This window comes from Dermacentor silvarum, chromosome 4, assembly GCF_013339745.2.
Source record: "Dermacentor silvarum isolate Dsil-2018 chromosome 4, BIME_Dsil_1.4, whole genome shotgun sequence".
Lineage (NCBI taxonomy): Eukaryota > Metazoa > Arthropoda > Arachnida > Ixodida > Ixodidae > Dermacentor > Dermacentor silvarum.
Genome location: NC_051157.2, coordinates 28625711 through 28646225, shown reverse-complemented (window position 1 = coordinate 28646225; position 20515 = coordinate 28625711). Strand labels below are relative to the sequence as shown.

The following is a 20515-nucleotide window of genomic DNA, read 5'->3' as shown; positions in this document are numbered from 1 at the left end:
AAAATATGCTGAAACCGCCAAGTAGGGAGGCCACGAAAATGCTACGACATTTTGGACGATAACAGGCGCGCGCCTGTATCAATGATTCCTGTAGCTCGATTCGTCCAGTCAAGCTCTGTCCATGGCCATTCGCTTCTACGTTCTAGCACAACGGTTCCCAGTCAGGTCAGGAGCTGTAGACGAATGCCTCCAATGAGCGGTGAATTTGCTGACGCGAAATCGCAGCACGTGCTACTGAAAACTTTCATCCGCTCCCTAGGCTGCGTGTTGCGGCGCTGCTGTTGAACATGGACTTTCAGGGCTGGATGCCCATAACTTCTCCATCGATGTTCGTTTAATATTCGGCTCTAACATTCGGCTCTAACATTTGGCTCTAACATTCGGTTAAGTTGTCTTACAGTTGGCCTTCTGTGTAGAAAATCAATGAGTACAGGTGTAGCCGTGAGCAAAAGTATGCGGACCTAAGGTTCGCCGTAAAATATTTTGCCATTGACGTAAGCACAAGGACTGCATAAGAATAAACATTGTCGCTGTGAATATGTGGACATATGTTCTCCACTCTTAAGACAAGGCTTGGAGGACTGGATCAGAAGTGCATGAGGAGTGCAGGGAAGCTTTTTAGGTTGATGAAATACAGTGGTTTCAAAGAACTGGTAAAGAAAAGAAACTATCGCATTGGAAGTCATTTTTATTAATGCCTATATTCTACACCAAATGAGGAAATGAATGAATGCACAATGTAAAGAAAAAGAAAAAAAAAGATGGGCACTGTCGCCCAAAAGGCGGAGAATCGAGAGCGATAGCAATGTTTATAGCCGTGCTTGAACTCCTAGGCATGGTGTCCTAACTACACCCGCTTGCTATATGTTGGCGCGGTGCAGTACGCAAGGCAGCCCTATAATTTGTCCTAAGTGCCCGGCACCTGTGTCGGCAACGGACATTCGCCATAATTTGTGGCTGTGCCTGGTGCCAAGGATATTAGGCACGAGATGCTCAGGAAAGACAAACTAAAGCCGAATGCGGCTGATGACTTCACCCGTTGGATAACGGACAGCACGGGCACTGAATAACTGCTACAGAACCTGCACCAAACAGGGGCCGAATGCATTTATTTGATCCCCTTCGTTAATTTTTGAGACAGGTCTTACGATAATTCCTGCAACCAGCACTCTCAAGCAATGCTATTGTATGATCTTGGTGTACTTTTTGATACAACATTACACTTTTCAGCTCACACTAAACAGCGTTGCAATGCGGGGCATGCGCACCCTTGGCTCTGTTTGCAGACTGTCGAGAGAATTCAATTCTCCTACACCGTTCCGCAAGTTGTACACAACAATCTGTCTTCCTCAACTCCAATACGCGTCGGTCGTCTGGAATGGCATTTCTAGATCCAACAGTGACATAATAGATCGGGTCCAGAAAAAGTTTCTGAGCATATATCATCACCGCTTTGCTAACACGGATTCTGGGCCCTGCTCTAGCATTGTAGGATTATTGCCATTGCCCTTACTTCGCTGCCGACGTAATCGTGCTGACCTGCTTTTCCTTTTCAAACTCCTTCACGGTATCCTCATGTGCCCCGAACTCCTCAGTTGTATCACATTTCGTATTCCGCGCAAGATCACCAGAGAACACAGACCTTTCCATGTTGCTGCCTGTCACCACCAACACACAACCGTCCATAGAATACAGAGTCTTTATAACGCCCACTTTCATGACCTTGATATTTTTCACAACTCTCTGTCTTTGTTCTTCTCTCATCTTTCCGTTGTTGTGTCTTAGTTTCACCATATTGTTCAACTTCCCTTCTCCATTTTATTATGTATGCATTTTGCGCCTTCGGTTACATGTATGTACACTTTCCTTTTCAAGATTGATATTTTTCAGGTCTTACGATAAGTCTGCAACCAGCAACTCAGCAAGAATGCTAGTGTACTGCGCTTGGCACGCAACGCTCGTGCCAGCAGCGGGAAACAAAGCTTTGCGGTGGCTCCACCAGCGAGCCGATTGAGCACAGATTGACGGCGCGTCCACTTCGCCTCGTCGTTTTTGCAGCAAAGCGCACTCCGCGTCTGTCGAGACCCTTTAACCAACGGCGCGCGTGCCACGATATCGGAACATCACGGCGACGACATCTGAGGCGGCGATGATGGCGTGTGAATGCACCTCATTCGTCCGTGCAATAAAAAAAAACACTATTTTAATATAGAATTAGGAATTATAGTGCCTCGAATCAGTGCTTTCTCCGAGTGAAACTTCGAGCATCTTATCTGGCCTGCCATGACGAAGGTTCAGCGACTATGTAGGGCATGTTTGATTAACACTCCTTGAGGATGAGACGGCTATGCACGTAGTCATAAAGTTACAATACTCGATTTTAATGCGTGGTTATCAACGCAATGTTGTTCTCCGGTGAGATGTTTACGCCTTCGACAATAAAACTGATCTTCTATTATGCTTTATTAGAGCATAAAACTCGTGCTTTGCATTCTTTGAATATGAAGCAGTTAATCGCATTTTGTACTTTCTAATCGCACAAGATGAAAATGCAATCTTTGTAGCTTACATCCCGCCGAGGGAATTTTGTTGACTGCTACACCATCCTACAATGAAATGTGAAGTGAGCAGTCTGGTCTATTGCTTATGTTACACGTTACAATTGGTAATTTAGAATTCGAGCTTACGCAGAAACTATAGTGACGTGTAGTATGGTTGCGCTTCATTTGAGGCGTCATGGGAATGGGAATACGGTAGGTAAGCCCAGGCGTAATGGGCTTACCTACCGTCACTTTGGGATCAAAAGTAGACTTGTAGTCAATATTTATCCTCAAATATTAAGGACTAGCAGATATTTTGTGAGCTGGAGTTTCTTATTCAAGTGTTATGTTTAAAAGAAAAGCCTCGGGACGAGAAAGCAAACTGGACCTTGCAAATGCACCGTGATCTTCTGCTGATCTTTCCAACTTTGTTTAATACTCACCGCACTCTCTTGAAAGAGACGAAAAGCCTAAACCAATGACTATTTCGGTTTATCTGTGAAGTTGCAATGGCTGACATCGATTTATTCTCCTCTTAGATGATGCCGCATCTCGAAGAAAACGCGGACATCTTCATAAAATCTTTGGAAGAGTATGCCGACACGGGCAGGGAGGTGCACATGAGGCCAAACTTTGAGCAGCTCTCCATGGACTACACGGCCCGAGGAGCGTTCGGCATCAAGGAGCATTTCCAGGGGCAACCCGACCACCCGCTCATAAAGGTCGCCAGGAGTGTCCTTCAGGGGCATCATGAAGGGACCGCTGCACATGATCGCACGTACGTCTCTTCTTGAACCATTGTGCAGTGTGGACCAATTCTAAGCGGAACGCTTGATTTCTATTTAGGACTACTTAAACTAAATTATGTGGTTTTACGTGTCAAAACGATGATGTGATTGTGATGTGTGCTGTAGTGGAGAGTCCCGGATTAATATTGATCAGTTGGGATACCTTAAAGATTGCACCAACATCTAAGTACAGGACTTATCTTGCATTTCGCGCCTTCGAAGTGCAGCCACTGCGACCGGCATCTAACACGCGACTTCGAGCTCAGTAGGACCTTAAGACCCTTAAGTATACGTGCTTTTGCGCCGAGATAAGGAGACTATTAGGGGAATATTCTTCAACAGAAAAGACTATACCAGGTGCCATCAATTTAGATTTGAAATTTTATTTCCGCAGTCATCACTGCTTACATAGCGGTTGGATTTTGCGATCATACTGGACCACCCGGTACATGTTGAGGCAAGTGCGCATACAATTCCCCACAAAGAAAGCCGAATTGGAATATCCACCTCATGACGAAGTTCCTGTCAAACGACCACATCTCCTTCATTAGCTTAAAGATTACAGGCAAGCAGTAGAAGCAAGCCACTTCGACAAGAATATTCTAGGAGGAAAATGAACGAGTACGCTTACGAAAAGCTTCGACGGCGAGATATTTCCCGCGGTATGTGTGCCTATGATTTCCACAGTGCATATCCTTTCTTTTTGCTTATGTTCATTCGCAATAAAGCCAACAAGGTAGTTACACAGACAAGTTCCTTCCGAGATGCCCAGATTCCTCCTCTCACTCACAATACAATCATCTAGAGGATTTAGCCGGCCATGTGCAATTTTGCCGAAGGTGCTGGTACAGAACTTCTGCACTAATCTTGCTTGAACATCTCTCAAGCGACTACATCAGCGATGAAGCTTTATGAATAGTAGTTCACGTTAAGTTCTGTGATGTTGTGCTGCAGCTAGACGCAAATATTCTAGTATTATTAGCAGTTAACTCGTCACAGGCATATCTTTGTAGCTGCTATCAAATAACGAATGTGAATTACGTTACGGGTGACTTATAGAAAAATAAATAACTTATACGCCATTTTACTTGTACAGCTTGGTTCACATGCGCTGTATGTAGCATGACACTGAGTATTTTTTATCGCTCCACAGGTTTTCTGAAATTCTAGGCCTTATCATTCTATGTTGCTTGAGATAGCGCTATGTCTTCTACAGTGCGACGGATCTCTTTTGAATGACATGCCCAATTAAAGTAATAGCAGTGCACTCTCTTTTTCTATATTACTAGAGTGCAGCATTCAACACACGGACTAAAAAGTTTGACTAAAGAATTTGCAAGCACAACGGCTGCTTCCACCAACGTGGTCTAAACTGCGCAAGAAAGCAAGAATGTTAAATTTCGCACACCTAGAGAGCGTTCTTATAACGCACGGCATTACTAAAAATGATAATAAAAGATTGAAGGAGTGAATGCGCATACGATAACAAAAGCTACCCCCCATGACAAGTGTGGTCCATAAAAGGCAAGTAAAAAAAAAAAAAACTGTTTCAAGATTATGCTTGCAACACAGGGGCTAGAAATTTATGATAGCATTGCCAAAATTACCCTGCTCGAGTCCACACTCTGGCTCAATTAACAAAATTCTAATAAAATGCAGAAGTTTCGTTTCACTGCTGCGAAAGCCATGACATATCACTGTTTATCTGAACTACATGCTCTGCGATAGTTTTTCAGAGGGCACAACAAGCTTCTGAATATTAATGAAATCATCTTACTCGTTTGTTCTGATGATCAGAGAGTTTAGTTTAGAATTCAGGGAAAGCCTAATTAATACCCGGAGAAATTGGTCCTTTTAACTGCGTGCAAGTTAGAGCACTGCACGGGCTCGGGCTTACCCGAAAGCCCGGGCCGGGCCGGGTAGAACAGTTTTTTCACGGGCTCGGGCCGGGCTCGGGCACGGCGTGTGCTTTTTGACCCGGGCCCGGGCCGGGCTCGGTCTTTCTGGTGGTGTGCATGTAACGGGCAGCGAGTTATTCTCGGGCGTCTCAACTCTGAAAAACATTATTTTTCGGTCTCGGGCCGGGCTCGGGCCTAAGGTAAAGGGGTGGCGGGCCGGGCCGGGCCGGGCGGGTAACGTAGATTATTTCCGGGCCCGGGCCGGGCCCGGGTCTCGCCATAAATGTTTTGATCGGGCTCGGGCGGGCCGCCCAACGTAAAAACGGGCCTGGGCCGGGCCCGGGCTGAAAAAATCGGCCCGTGCAGTGCTCTATAGCGCGAGTCACCAATTACTGATGCGATGTTTCTCTTTTCAGAGAGCACAACAAGGTTCAGAAGATGGATGAAACCATTTTACTGGTTTGCTGTGATGATAGGAGAGTTCACGTTCGACAAACTCGGCAAAGAAACGACGACAATAATTGAAATGAGGAAGAAAAACCCATCCGTACGTGTTCCACTTCGCTGAACGTCTTGAGCTAAGCTCGGGAGAGAGAGAAATCGATGTTAGAATGAGAACGAAGATGGAATAATGAAAGGAAGCTGCGGTTAGGGTTTTTGGAGCAGCAGTGGAGAAGGGCTTCGTTTTTCGCAATTAAAAAGAAAGAAATAAAAGAAATAGAAGACAAATGATTCATATAGATTAAGGGAAATCCACACCGATAACAGGCTATATTGCACATGTTCACGTCAGAGCATTCCGACTCTAGTAACGTCTGAATGCTTATCTAAGCGGCATCATCATCATCATCATCATCATCATCATCATAATCATCATCATCAGCCTATTTTATGTCCACTGCAGGACGACGGCCTCTCCCTGCGATCTCCAATCACCCCTGTCTTGCGCCAGCGTATTGTAACTTGCGCCTGCAAATTTCCTAACTTCATCATCCCATCTGGTTTTCTGCCGACCTCGACTGCGCTTCCCTTCTCTTGGTATCCATTCTGTAACCCTAATGGTCCATCGGTTATCCATCCTACGCATTACATGGCCTGCCCAGCTCCATTTCTTCCGCTTAATGTCAACTAGAATATCGGCTATCCCCGTTTGTTCTCTGATCCACACCGCTCTCTTCCTGTCTCGTAACGTTAGTCCTAAGATTTTTCGTTCCATCGCTCTTTGTGCGGTCCTTAACTTGTTCTCGAGCTTCTTTGTTAACCTCCAAGTTTCTGCCCCATATGTTAGCACCGGTAGAATGCAATGATTGTACACTTTTCTTTTCAACGACAGTGGTAAGCTCCCAGTCAGGATTTGGCAATGCCTGCCGTATGCGCTCCAACCCAATTTTATTCTTCTGTGAATTTCTTTCTCGTGATCAGGGTCCCCTGTGAGTAATCGACCTAGATAAACGTACTCCTTTACAGACTCTAGAGGCTGACTGGCGATCCTGAATTCTTGTTCCCTTGCCAGGCTATTGAACATTATCTTTGTCTTCTGCATATTCATCTTCAACCCCACTCTTACATTTTCTCGGTTAAGGTCCTGAATCATTTGCTGTAATTCGTCTCCATTGTTGCTGAATAGGACCATGTCATCTGCAAATCGGAGGTTGCTGAGATATTCGCCGTTGATCCTCACTCCTAAGGTTTCCCAGACTGAAGGCTTGAATACTTCTTCTAGGCATGCAGTGAATAGCTTTATTATACGCGGTATACGGCCTCATAATATCGGAACAGCGCGAACGATGAGACAAAAAATGTGGGACAGGACAGCTGTGTTTTGTCTCTTCTGTCCTGACATGACAACTCGGTGCCCTGTCTCTTCTTCCTTGTAAAATCCTTTGTGCTGCTTTACTTTTATGATTTCTGTTTTTCTTGGGAAATCTTACATAATTGAATATTTACCTCGTCAAGGGTTTGCAGGAAAGTGCATGAAAAAGGAAAGTCACGCATTCTTCTCAGAAAGCCCACTTCTGGTTTACATTCTAAGACGTAGAATATTTTTCGCCTAGCTAAGGGACTTCCATTTCAAGGGAATCCGCATGTACATTCGTGTGAAACATTCTTCTAGCAGACAGGTGGATAACGCGATCTCTTTCGTGAGATCACCTTCACCTTGCTTGTGCATTCAAGACGCCTTGATTTAACTTAATACAGAGAAAAAGGAGAGTGCTTATGTGAAAGTCAAGTGCGCATGTTCAGTTAGGATAACCGGCTCATGTCAGTTCTAACTACAATGTGTGCAACATAAAATTAACTCGGAGGAGAAATGTGTTAACGTAACATTCGTATTTTTTTCATTGCAGCTTAGAAAGCCCGATATACTTCAGAATCTGATTGACGCGGAGGACACAAATGGAATTGCGGAAAGAAACGGTGTACGTCACTCGAACGGTAATTCACGCTCATTGGTCCTTCATTGTGGTATTATCTTGGGCATTTGTAGACCCTATTGGAGACGCACGAGTTGGTGATTATAGACGAGTTGCGTCCCTAAAATAAACATTCCAAAAAACCTCTTTACCCACTCATTTTGCGTCAACATTGGTGACGTAATTATGAATGTGCCAAGTTTGGCTAAATCGTCTAAATTTTTTGTCTACACTGTAGTGCACCAGAATACTGTAACGATTCTGTTCCGATAGTATTCCTTCTTGCGCTTCGCTAGAGCATAATCTGAGCCGCGCTTCACCCACGTTATGAACGGCATTGGCCGGCCGTGAACAGGACATGATAAGAAAGGAATAAAATTGAGAGAAAAGAATTCTTCATTATACCAGCCCAAATCTGGGATCATGCCTGACTTGAGTCGCGCATCCTTCACTAAGCATACCTGTGGTATAACGTATGGCGGTGTGGCAGTATGCCAATGGGGCAGTATGGCAGATTATAACTGAATCATACGTTGTACCGTCTGAGGACGGAAAGAAATGAGTGACTTTTGTATGGCGATATTAAAATGTTCGTCCAATGTTATCGTTGTAGCTTCAAAAGGCCCGTTTCGCGTAAAAGGACAGACATATACCTGACTCAAATATCGGACGCTTCATCTGCGTTGGGGAAATAGTAAAAGAAAGAACTTATGATGATGGAAAAAAAAAAGACAGCAGACTTATACGACCTTGCAGAATCGTGGCGAAATTTCTAGCAAAGTTTTTGAGCAGTTGCATTTAGGATTTCTGTTGCCTGTAATGAAAAAAAAAAAAGAAAGGCGAAAGCTTGCGCTAGGCCGCGCAAAGCTCAAGACACCGCGAAGCTGGATTGCGTCTCTTGGTTGTAGCTATGTTATCTGTTCCTCTTCCTTTCATTGCTTTCTTTCTTTCTCTCTCTCTCTCTTTCCTTCTCTCTCTTTCTCTGTCCTTTCCCTTTCTTTCTCTCTCTCTCGCTCTCATTTTCTCTTTCTCTCTCCCAAAGAAAGGTGTATTGCAATCGTCAGTACAATGCAACCATAAGTTTACCGTAAATGCACGTTTCGTAAGCGCGGGTGTATAGCGCAGTGGTTATGACGCTCGCCTTCGGACCGTGGGTACCCGGGCTCGAATCCTGCCTTGCCAAGAACGTTCATTTTGTTTTATTCATTCATTTCTCTCGGGCGGCGAGCGCAGAAGCGCAAGGATGAAGTTACGGCACATGCGCAGTAGCGCGCAGCTGGCGGGAGCTCGGCGGAGCCCCGCTGGCACATGTCAGTTCTAACTACAATGTGTGCAACATATATATATACAATGTGCTCGGCGGAGCCGTTTCTGTGTGGCGCCGCCTGGTTGCCATGGCTACGGCGCGGCAGTTTCGTGCCACACACACTAATTACGGCTGGCTTAAACTGCGGAAGAAGACGACGACGGTCGAGCCAATGCTGATGATGATAATTTCGGGGCACACGCACAAATTACGGCTGGCTTAAACAGATTCGCTGTTAAAACAAACACTTTAAAACGTTGCGCACATACGGATCACTCATTTGAGTGATCCGTATGTGCGTTTGAGCCTGCATAAAACGTCTTCGAGCCCTTAAAGAAATTTCTAGTAAAGGATCTACTTCACCCACAACCTTTAACTTTCCCATGCACATAGCTCTAATATTTCCCCCAATTCTCAACAAACTTGATTTCTGTGGATGTTATAATTCTTACAGTAAAGGTGTACAGGTAAGTAAGCTATAGCCCGTTCATAGAAACACACTTCTAACGCTGAGTAAGTAAGTTACGGCAAAGGCTGTATTTACCCACACACTTTATCCGAACTTTATCTTGTTGGCGGGTGGTTCTACTGCGTCGGCTTAGGTGTAAACAGCATTATATGTGACGTGCAAATTTGTGAAGTATATCATCCATGCACCTGTTGCGCAATTACACAAGCGAATCCTTGGTTTTCGGTACCTCGGCGATGGCCTTCTTTTTAATGTTGGCTTGCGCGATATGTTTCAAACTCTGTATTCCCCAAAAAGAGAGAAAGAAACGAAAGCAACGCCCACAGAGAGAAAGTGAGAAATGAACCGAGATGAATACAACGAACAACGTAGATACTGTGCACCGTCCTGTCGTTATTTGCATGCTATTCACACGCACACGCAGATAATACGCACACGCACACACACGCGCGCACGCACACATACACACACACACACACACACACACACACACACACACACACACACACACACACACACACACACACACACACACACACACACACACACACACACACACACACACACACAAAATCGCATAGGCGAGTAGTTTGTCCTCATTCTCTACAGATATCTGCGAGTTTACCGGTGCAGCAGTCACAGTTCTCGCTAAAGTTACACAGCTGTCAGCTTCGCTTGTTTTTTGTATACGTACGTGAACCATTCTCAAGTGTAAACGCAAGCAGCTCGCACCTTCGCCACGTTGCTGTGCTTTAACTAGTACTCCATTCGATGCTTCATTTTCTTAGCCAAGTGCTGTTGTTAAAAAAAAATATGCACACACATATATCGAAGGAATGGGCGCAGTGCCCAATTACAACTTGTAGTCAGGGCGCAAATGAACTGCAGTTTTACGGTCATTGCGATTGTTTGCAGCGCTTCATTGCTTCTAATGCGTAAGAATTAGGAGTGAGTGTCACATTATATATATATATATATATATATATATATATATGTATGTATGTATGTATGTATGTATGTATGTATGATTGTATGTGTGTGTGTGTAGAAAGAGAGCGAGAGAGTGAGCTCCAGAACAACACTTTGCATTGTGGTGAACACGGTTCAAATCATGGATCTGGGACCTCAAATTGGTGTGACATAATGCTAACGCGTTTCTCTCGCATTGACCGCTGAACCGCCTTTTACATTTTTTGACTGATGTTTTTTTCCTACACAGGAGTTTCCACACAGAAGCAGGCGTCGGCGCGTGCAATAGCCACTAGCGCGACAGTGGTGCTCATCGGCGGGTAAGAATGAAAAAGAAACTCTCGTATACATTACTACTTGAGTTCCTCCATCATTGCATATCTGCAGGACGTACTCTTAAGCCTCATGTAAAGAAATGCCTAATTCAGCAAAAGAATAAGAAAGGTTGCGGTATTGTGTACATGTCCAAGTAGGTAAATATAAAGTCTTCTAACAATATTAATATCTGCATCATGAACTGAAAAGAAACCTCGGAACTCATGTAGTAGTGCTGTACTGGTGATATAGTTGAGCACACAGGTTAACGAGAGTGGCTGGTAGCACTGACCGGCGATTTGGGAAAAGAAATGAGAAGTGTCATGCCTTTAAACGAGCACAATATGGAATTAGTAAGAATAAAGAACGTCATGTATCCGAGGGCCAACAAGGATCATAAAGGGCCTCACTCTGAATACTGTTGCATTATGCTGACAAGGCAAAAATGCACCAAAAGGTGACAGTTTCGCTCGAACGACGAATCATTGACAATGGTTATTATACTGATACACAGAGAAGACTATTACACAGATAAGGCTCGTAGTTTTATGGCCAGCATAAAATCCAGTAAAGATGCACTTACTAACTAAACACGCGTGGTGTCATGCGCCCAAAGCCACAGATAAACAGAGTTAACTCAATGACCTCGAGCGTTTGCGGTCACGAATAGGGGTGTGCGAATATTCGAAACTTTCGAATAACGAATCGAGTAGTGTTATATTCGGTTCGGTCTTCGAATTGCATAGTCACTATTCGTAAATGGGAATATTTTTTCAATACTTTTCGCAATATTTCATAACGTCAACTGCGTTCAATTTGAATTAAAGTTGGTGTAAAACTACGGTAAATTTCCACCCCCGTGGGCATAGCATAGACAAAACTTGAGAACTTGCGCAGTAGAGCAGGCTACACCACTTAAGTGGCCATATTTTAAAGGCTATGCAGTGATCATTCGCACTTTCTGAAGACTCCTGTGCATGCGAAGCAACCACTTGTTTGCTCTCAATGCTCCATTCGTGCTTTTAATAAACAACGCTTCATAACGTACTGTGTAATGACAGAAACTTGCTAACTTTAAGAATACTAGGACATGAACATCCCTTTATAATAATTGTGAAAGCGGTTGTTCATTATTCGAAAAACTATTTGAAGACTATTCGCTATTCGATTCGATTCTCTTAGTGCAGTATTCGATTCGTATTCGAATTGGCCTCAAAAATCCTGATTCGCACACACCTATTCACGACACTGGCATGATTCGGAGCGCCGGTAGCGGGGAGTGCTCATGTTTGTTGCGTGCTGTCTCGCCCATCCCCATCAAAACTCTGCCGCTCCTGTGAAATTCGACAGATCAGGTGACCTCCCACACTGAGGGTATTGGATGATACCACCCATTAGGCATGCATACTCGCGCTTGCACCGTAGTTCACGCGACTTCCAACAGTCGGCGCCGCGGCCGCGCCTGCCGCGTCACACACGGGGCAGCGCACAAACGGCCACCCGAACGCGACTCGAGTGCCCGTTTATGGCGGAGCGGTTACATTCCGCTCCGCTCACAAAGTTACACGCAGCTATAGTATTCTAGTACACTATATAACACAGCATCTAAGTGGGAATGGGTGTGCGCGTGCGTACTACGCTGACGTCGACAGCGGCACGTAGAATGTTACCCTCGCTCCACTGCAGAATCGATTGAGCGGGGCGTGAGGAATCGTCTACTTTGTGGTTTTCCAGCCAAGATTAGTGCGCGCGGCTCGCGTTTCCAAGAGACGCACTTATTAAGAATGTGAAATCAATATTTTTCTGCAGTGCCTCAGCGCGTGAAATGTGAATGGAGCGGTTCGTAAGCGACGCTCAGCGAAAACTGTCTACTGCGTTATCAGGCAACGCGGTTATGAGCCATAATATATATATATATATATTATATATATATATATATATATATATATATATATATATATATATATATATATATATAAATCCACTTACAGAGCCTCTCCGCTTTTACAATACTGATGACCAGTTCACAGTCATAAGACTCATATACAAATGCATGTTTCGAGACAAGGTCTCAGAACCGCGTCCGCGGCGAGTGCCCAGACCCACTAAAAGACACCGGACTTGAATCTGATTGATTTGAAATTAAAGTTAACGTTCTTCTTCGTCTTTTCTTTGTATCATTTGACTATGACTCAGCTTATTAAGAAAGAATTGATCAGTCATTGCGTGTCACATTATTGGTGCAGGTTCGAGACCACTTCTACGTCACTGTGCTACATCGCTTTTATCCTCGCGAAGTACCCGGATATTCAAGAAAAGCTTCGCGAAGAAGTCTTGGAAGCCTTGTCTACATCGGTACGTCGTATTAATTTTATTTATTTGTAAAGAAAATGGAATGTTACACGGCTTTTTTTCATTACGTATGCAGATGCCAATAATTTCTCAGCCCCTTCATTATTCACGATATGAACTACAATATTCGAGGGCCCACACGTCTCTTAGTTGCCCCGAAGTTTCGGCTACATAAACTCGATTTTTCGTTGAAGCTGCAACTGGCCATCACGAATGTCACTCTCCAATGCAACGTTGTTTTACTGCCTCTGGATCGGGGTTGCATTCAGGAAAGCATACTCGTTCTGCATTGGAATGACTGACATACCTACGTGTGAATCCTGCGACATTGAAGAAAATATTGAACATCTCCAGTGATTTTGTTCCCGTTAGGACATCCAACGCTGCCCTCTTCGGACAGCAGTAAATCAGCTGGACTCAAGATCGTTTTCAGGAGCCAAGATTTTTGGACCAAGGCTGTGCGCGTCGCTAGCGCAGAAAGCAACGAAGGCATTTTAATGCGTAAGCATTTTATATAGGCTACTACCGTCGGAGATCTGTCCGTCCGCCTGTGTGTAACGCGTGACACGATGCGCTCCATAGGTATATGTGGGGTCCTATATGGGGGTACATATGAGAATGCCTTACGACTACGTATGACTATGTGAGATTTATGATTATGCCTACATATATGAGCGACTGGAAATAGTGATTACGCACTATCTGACAAGTTCCACGTTGCTGCAGTAATATTTAACAGTACTTGAAGTAGGCAGGTACCTGCGACCGTTTGTATAGGCCCGGTATGCTCCATCGAGTGCGCGCGACTAGTGCTCTCTCTCTCTTCCCTCCTCTCTTTTCAGCCCTTTACCGTGTGCAGGATAGCAAATCGGACGGTGCGTCTAGTTAACTTCTTTGCCTTTCCTTGCTTCCCTCTATCACTTTGCCTAGTTTGTACATCAGTGACAGTGAAAGCTGTCGGTGTTGTCGTCATCGATTGTAAACTTAAGAGCCGCCAGCAGCGCAGCCTGTGCTGGAGACTCGAAGTGGCCGTATGACCAGGCCGTCGGTAGGAACGCACAGTCTAGGTCCATGAGGAATCATCACTATAAGAGCAGTCAGCAACGCCGCCTTACGAGACCGTTGGAACGCGCAGTCCGACGCCAGCGTCAGTAGAGAACGGCGCATAATAAAGCAACATGAGCTGCGGATATCGTATAACGGCAGGCTGCAGAAATACCATGGTCGCGCTCGAACGCAGCAGTACGCCGCGCACTGCCTTCCTACTCGACTGGTGTGCTCTATTTCACCGCAGCCAGCGTCGTGGCGCTGTGACCCTACCTGAGATAAAAAAAAAGAGAAAAGTCATTAAGGAGACGTGCACAGAAAATGCTAGAGTGAAAGGCATGTGTAGCATACCTGATCAACTCAAACAGGCTAGGTGACTATTTGTCACCGCCCCGTTTCATTGTGAATGACAATAAATCATCATCGTCATAATCTGAACTGACATTCCAGCGTGCCTTCGCGTAGGGCTGCAGCGTGATTTTGAGTGCTCGGTTGTGGCCTGTATAAAATAATTTTAGCCTACATGACTTGTGAAAACAATTGTTTTATGCGTCGATGTAGAAGATGCTGAATGGCGTGTTGGATAGCGTTCGTTAAGATGCTGTGCGAGCACAAAGAACAGATACCTTAGAAGTACTTTTGATAGACATCATGAAATTGTCCCTTCACCGAGATGGGTTCACGTAGGTTCAGCGGACACAGGTGGAAATGGCTCATTACGGCGGCGCCTGAAATCCTGCGAAAGCAAAAATTAAAAAAGAAATAAGAAAAATTGCCCTCCAATCCACCCTGTGAAGGTGGTTGGAAAGCGAAGCTTTTTACGCCACCCTCACGGTGACTGCGGCGCACTTGATATTTCACACACTACAACGCAACTTTAACCACGGCCTTTATTATTATTTACTTCACAACAATGTTCACTACTGCTTTATGATCGGTGTGATATACACTACTAGACTACCCCATAGTGGGGTAGTCTAGAAAATGAACCGAAGCAGTCACTAGGCTGGAAGGGTTTCGAATGACGTCAACCCTCTTTCAAGCAGCTGCATAAGCTTTGCAACAGCTGCAATCTAATCTTACGGACCGCGCCGAGCCTGTTTCCGTTGTTTGCCCGCAGCCCTTATCATTCATCATGTTGGCTCATCACTTTTAAGCTTGTTCTTGTGGTTTTTCTTGCGAAAACGAGTGCTTAGTTGTACGCTGAATGCCTGAATTCAAGTAAGCTATACTGCTATACCTGCAATTGTTAGCGGTTCGTCGGGATAGTTTTTTGCTTACAACGACGGACACGACAGAACCCTTGGCTGGTAGAAGTACAAAGCTTCGCTTTAAAAAAACGGAAACAATGACGCTATTATGAGCGCTGGTATCTGTGCATGTACAAGCAATCGTTCAACTGTCAACAAGAAGTGTCAGGTCAAAATTAACATGACATAAGAGACACGTCAAAGCGACGGACTGGCAACAATGAAGCTATTATAAGCGCTGGTATCTGTGCCTGTCCAATCAGCCGTCCAACAGCAAACAAGTGACTAGTCAAAATTCACATGACAGAACAGAGCCGTCAAAGCGACTGACTGGCTTTGTGTATATCACCTGCGGCCCAGTTGGCTATACAGGTTCAGCCAAACAAACCTTGCTAATAGAAATGTTTAAAGTAATGTTTTGTGTGGCGCTGCTTTTAATTCTCTCTCTCTCCTTTTTCTTTAGGGCAAGCTAGATTACGAGACCATCATGCGGAAAATGAAATATATCGGTCAAGTTGTGGACGAAACGCTGCGGTTGTATCCGCCGGGACTGCTGTACGTAACTAGGGTGAACGAAGTGGGATTTTTGTTATAAGGGCACTCACTGTTCGACAGCAGAGCGCGACATTGAATTTTACATACCCTGCGATACAAAACAACATAGATTTCGCTGAGGTATGTGTGTGTAGAGGCTAGGCTACATTTTGAGTCTTTTCTTTACCAGCTGCTTCTTAAAGCCACATCGCTGCCATTGGGCATACCTATTATGGTGGAAAAGACGAGAGACCATCCGAAGAAACTACCGGACGAGAAAGAGCATCACTATATCGAAAAATGATGTCTGGAAAAAGAGAAAGCAGAGTCTACTGTAGTCCACTTGTTTCTAGGCTAGTTAGTTCATTAATGCTTCAACTGGAGCTAGTTGATATGACATCGTTCTGTTTGCTGCGCTGTATTTCCACACAAGGTCAAATTAAATTAATTTGACAAACGCGTGCACGCATGTTTGTCGGTTTCGTTTATTTTGTCCTTTGTGTGAAAAACACAACACAGTAAACTGAACGATAGTTAGTTCATACTTATTAAGGTCTAAATGACACGAAACCATGCGAAAGAACGATCGGAGAATAATGTGCGTTGCTACAGCACTAAAGGCTTCACATGGCTAAACCTCGCGCGTTTTCCACCTTAAGTAGAAACCAACTAACACAGCGACAAGCAGTGACAAGAGATACATGGGTACATTAGATATAGCAGCAATCGCAATCGGCTCTTCCCCTTATGTTCTTTCTTTTTTGCGCTATGCTTTCGCATTCCTTCTTCCTTTCCCCAGTACAGGTTAGCCAATAAGAGATAGCCCCTGGTAACCTCCCTGCCTTTACCTTATTTTTTATCTTTCTCTCACACAATCGGCATTTTCCCACAGCATGTAGATATGGTGATCAAAGGCTCTTGGCTCGTTCACTTCTCGTCATTGAATAAACTGATAACACTGTGATTGTGTTGCGAGAATACTGGCGACAACGAACAATTCGGCAGTAATTTAAGTGCAAATATCCATGTGAACGAAACGAACATCGCTTTCTTCGAGAGCTGAGTGCTCCACGAGAAATGAACTTATGTGTGCCCTCCCTCCCTCCCCTGCATCTTTCAGTTCAGTATATTTGAGCTGACACGGACACATAAATGGCGACATTCGACTCTTAAATCTACGAAACAAGCTTTACAAGCTCGGAGAACGATTGGTTATAGCATGCTGACATTGTTGACGCAGATTTGTGACGAGGCAAGCCAAAGAAGACTTCGAGTACAACGGCATCAAGTTCAAGGCCGGAACTGCGTTTATGGTGTCCCAGTACCACATACAAAGGGATCCTCAGTATTGGCCTAACGCGGAGGAGTTCAACCCGGAGAGGTGGGATGAGAAACGGAACCTAAGGATACTTTTGAAACGATCACTGTTGTTGAGACTCGGTTAGGAGCTGCATTTGAAGATAGGTTAACGTGTAGCTTTTCTAAGGTTACTTGCAGTGGCTTATCTCACAGCCACGACAACAATTCATCATCATTCGTGGCTACATTTGTATCGTTGTCCTTTCTTATTCTGTTACACACCTGAGGAAATAATCAGTCACGAAACATATTCGCTGCAACGTCCCGCTCACTGGCCGCTCTTCTAGTAAGTTTGATTAAAGTATGCTCTAACCTGAGGCACTAAGGGCTGGTTTAAATGTAGACGGATGTAGGCTCCTTGGAATGTTTACCGCGAATTCTTTCAGCTAAGTCAATGCAGCACTATCGCTGTGTATGTGCCATTGTAGGCTTGGCGATTGCAGGTTCGCCCCAGAAAACGAAGCCTTGTTGCGGAAGGAAGCTCATGTGCCTTTTGGCATAGGACCTCGAAACTGCGTTGGAATGAGGCTAGCCTTGCTGAACCTTAAGTACACTGCAGCCAGAATGGTGCAGAAGTATCGCCTGGAACTGGGAGAGTCTCAAATGGTGAGTGCAACCGTGAAAATTACCCGAAAATATTGAATAAGCGAGAAAGGTTAACTAACAGGTGGGGCAGGTGTTCTTGATATATTTTTTAAAATTACACGGTTAGCAGGAAATTCCTGTCACGGTGGTCCAGAGGCCATGATTGAATGATTAGTGTGATTTATTGGCGCAAGGGCCAGATGTGGCCAACGAGCGCCATTGAGAGTCAATGGTGTTGCGCTGCCAAGTTTGAGGACGCCGGTTCAATCCCGGCCACGGCCACCGCACATTGATAGGGGTTAAGTGAAAAAAAAATGCTTGTAACTTAAACCTACGTACACGTTGAACCCCAGGTGCTCAAAATTAAACTGGAGTCTCCCACTAAGGCGTGCCTCATAATCACATCATGATTCTGGCACGTAAAATTTCCAGAATTTCTTATCAGGAATTGTTGCTTCCTATAAGTGGCCCTATGAGCGCAAACCACCAAAATTAAACAGAGCGATTCTGTATTGAATAAGGGAGATAAATGTCAAGTTGTAGCAATATATGGAGCGGGCGTTATCGAGATTTTCTTGAAATACACGGCTATAAGAAAACTGTTAATACCTATAAGTGAAGAAAGGAGTAGCCCCAAAGGAATAGCCCCGGTTACTCCTTTGAACATAACTTGGGTACATAAGAGAGATACGCATCACTACAGTTCACTTATAGCATTGTATACACAATAGGCCAGCAATAAGTGAGGCAGGAGAAGAACGTGGCGCTGTTAAAGAGAACATCTAAATGTTAGGACAAACATACCTCGTCTACGATTGATGAACTATCGAGAAAAAAAAAAAGGAAAAAAGCTCTCTTACAAAGCGCCATTAAATTACAAAATACTGCAGTTACTGGCGTCATTTGTCAGCTGTTATTGATGCCAAAATACAACCGGGGTCCGTGTTGTCAAAAAAAATCACAGCATATCCACGGGGTGGATGATGATGAGTGGGCGAAGCTCCGGAGGGAATCATCGGATCTCCCGCTTAAGGGGACGCAGCATATCCACGGGGTGGATGATGATGAGTGGGTGAAGCTCCGGAGGGAATCATCGGATCTCCCGCTTAAGGGGACGCTAGCACAAACGCGTTAGAAACGTGCAGTACTCTCTAGTAAGGGGGAGCGGCCACAGCGTCTTACGCAGCCATTTACACATGCCGGAACGTGCACCGCGTTTGCCGACGCCATCACATGACTGCTGAGAGAGTATACGCCCCGTATTCATAAACGCTCCTCGACTTGAACTTGACTTGCCACCGCTTTGGGCAGCGCGTTCGAAACGCGTTGAAGGTAAGGCGGAGAGGCCACAGCGTCTTACACCAGCTTCTTACACGGGCCGTAACGCGCTAGCACAAACGCGTTAGAAACGCGCTAGAAACGCGGCCTTTCGTTAATGTTGGGTATTCATTGCCATCGTGGTGCGTGTGTCCATGTCCGCTTCGTGGCGTAGTGGGCTAACGCCGCGCGCTCGGAAGCGAGGGGTCCCTGGTTCGATTCCGCGCTACGGACACAACTTCGGAATTTTTTTTCTCATTTTTCTCAGACTGGTTACACACTACTACTACGACGACGGGGACGGAACGGGTGCCGCTATAAGGAGCTTCGCCCCTAATACTCTGTTCTATTTTATTCTTCTTGCTTTTTATCATCGGCTGACGTGGCACCACACCATCGTTTTTCGCCGCTATCGGCCACTTACAATGAAGTGATAGAAAATGAACAAAATCGGAGGAACAGAATCCCTATACACTACGGCCACTGGGTAATTGCTTTAAAGGAGCGGGCCATGACCTGTTTTTAATCACTCCGGCTTCGTTCAGCGCCTTCGCCGAGCCTGTCGGGTGTCCAACTGTCAACAGCTGCTTCTAGCGAATACTGGCTTGCGAAGACATTAAAAAAAATATGACCGCCATTATTATTTCTGTCATTGCCCTCATTTACGATAGAAATAATTCTTTTTCCAAAGAGTGTAGGATGATGGTTAACTCGTCGTACGCTGGTTAATGCGACTTCGACCAAAGACATTAGACTGAAAATAAATTGCTTTTCCAGCGCATCCGACGGGGAGCACAGACATCGTGCGTCTATCATGTCGTCCGTGTCTAATGCGCTGGTAAATCATAGATTAGGCAGCACCGACTAACCCAACGCTCAAACTCGCTGAAAATAAATAGAGTGCTGACTCTGCGAATCACTCGTCACAAGTGACCTGATTACGCCACAGCATGCAGGAAGTGAAAATGAGATGGTAGAGTGAAAAACAATATAACCAAAATAAAACATCACATTTTGTAAGTTACTTTAGCACCGTCTTACTTTCGTTTTCCTAAAATTAAACACTCCCATTTATTTCAGGGTTCCATGGAAATCGGCGCTTACGGTATGGTCTCTTCGCCTGGTAGGGGACCCTGGATAAAATTCTATCGAGTTTGAAGGAGACAGATCGTCGTCATTCGTGGAATCCGTGTGTTACAGCGCCACAACTTTATGCTGAGCTAGGCGTTTCCCGGTGAAAGTGTGCCCAACTTGTTCGTGTGCTCAATACTTGCAAATGTGCTCTATACAATGCGTGGGATCTGCAATTTATTAAAGTGAGTCTTCATTGCCTCGCCTAACTCTTTGTATTTTGATACCACCGATATGTCAG

General features: G+C 44.9%; 1 protein-coding gene across 7 annotated transcripts in view; it reads left to right on the top strand.

Annotated features, from left to right (window-relative positions):
* LOC119448445 (cytochrome P450 3A6-like) overlaps positions 1-20303 on the top strand; it is a 105580-nt gene extending 85277 nt beyond the window's left edge. Inside the window, exons 7-14 of one of the 7 annotated variants that reach the window (XM_049665364.1) lie at positions 5643-5773; positions 7575-7662; positions 10635-10704; positions 12946-13054; positions 15812-15903; positions 17123-17263; positions 17685-17847; positions 20224-20303. In XM_049665364.1, the coding sequence (XP_049521321.1) occupies positions 5643-5773; positions 7575-7662; positions 10635-10704; positions 12946-13054; positions 15812-15903; positions 17123-17263; positions 17685-17847; positions 20224-20301 (872 nt within the window). In that variant the 3' untranslated portion in view covers positions 20302-20303. The remainder of the gene's footprint in view (positions 1-5642; positions 5774-7574; positions 7663-10634; positions 10705-12945; positions 13055-15811; positions 15904-17122; positions 17264-17684; positions 17848-20223) is intronic. The other 6 variants (XM_049665366.1, XM_049665367.1, XM_049665369.1 and 3 more) reach the window with 6 other exon arrangements.
* The last annotated feature ends 212 nt before the right edge of the window (positions 20304-20515 follow it).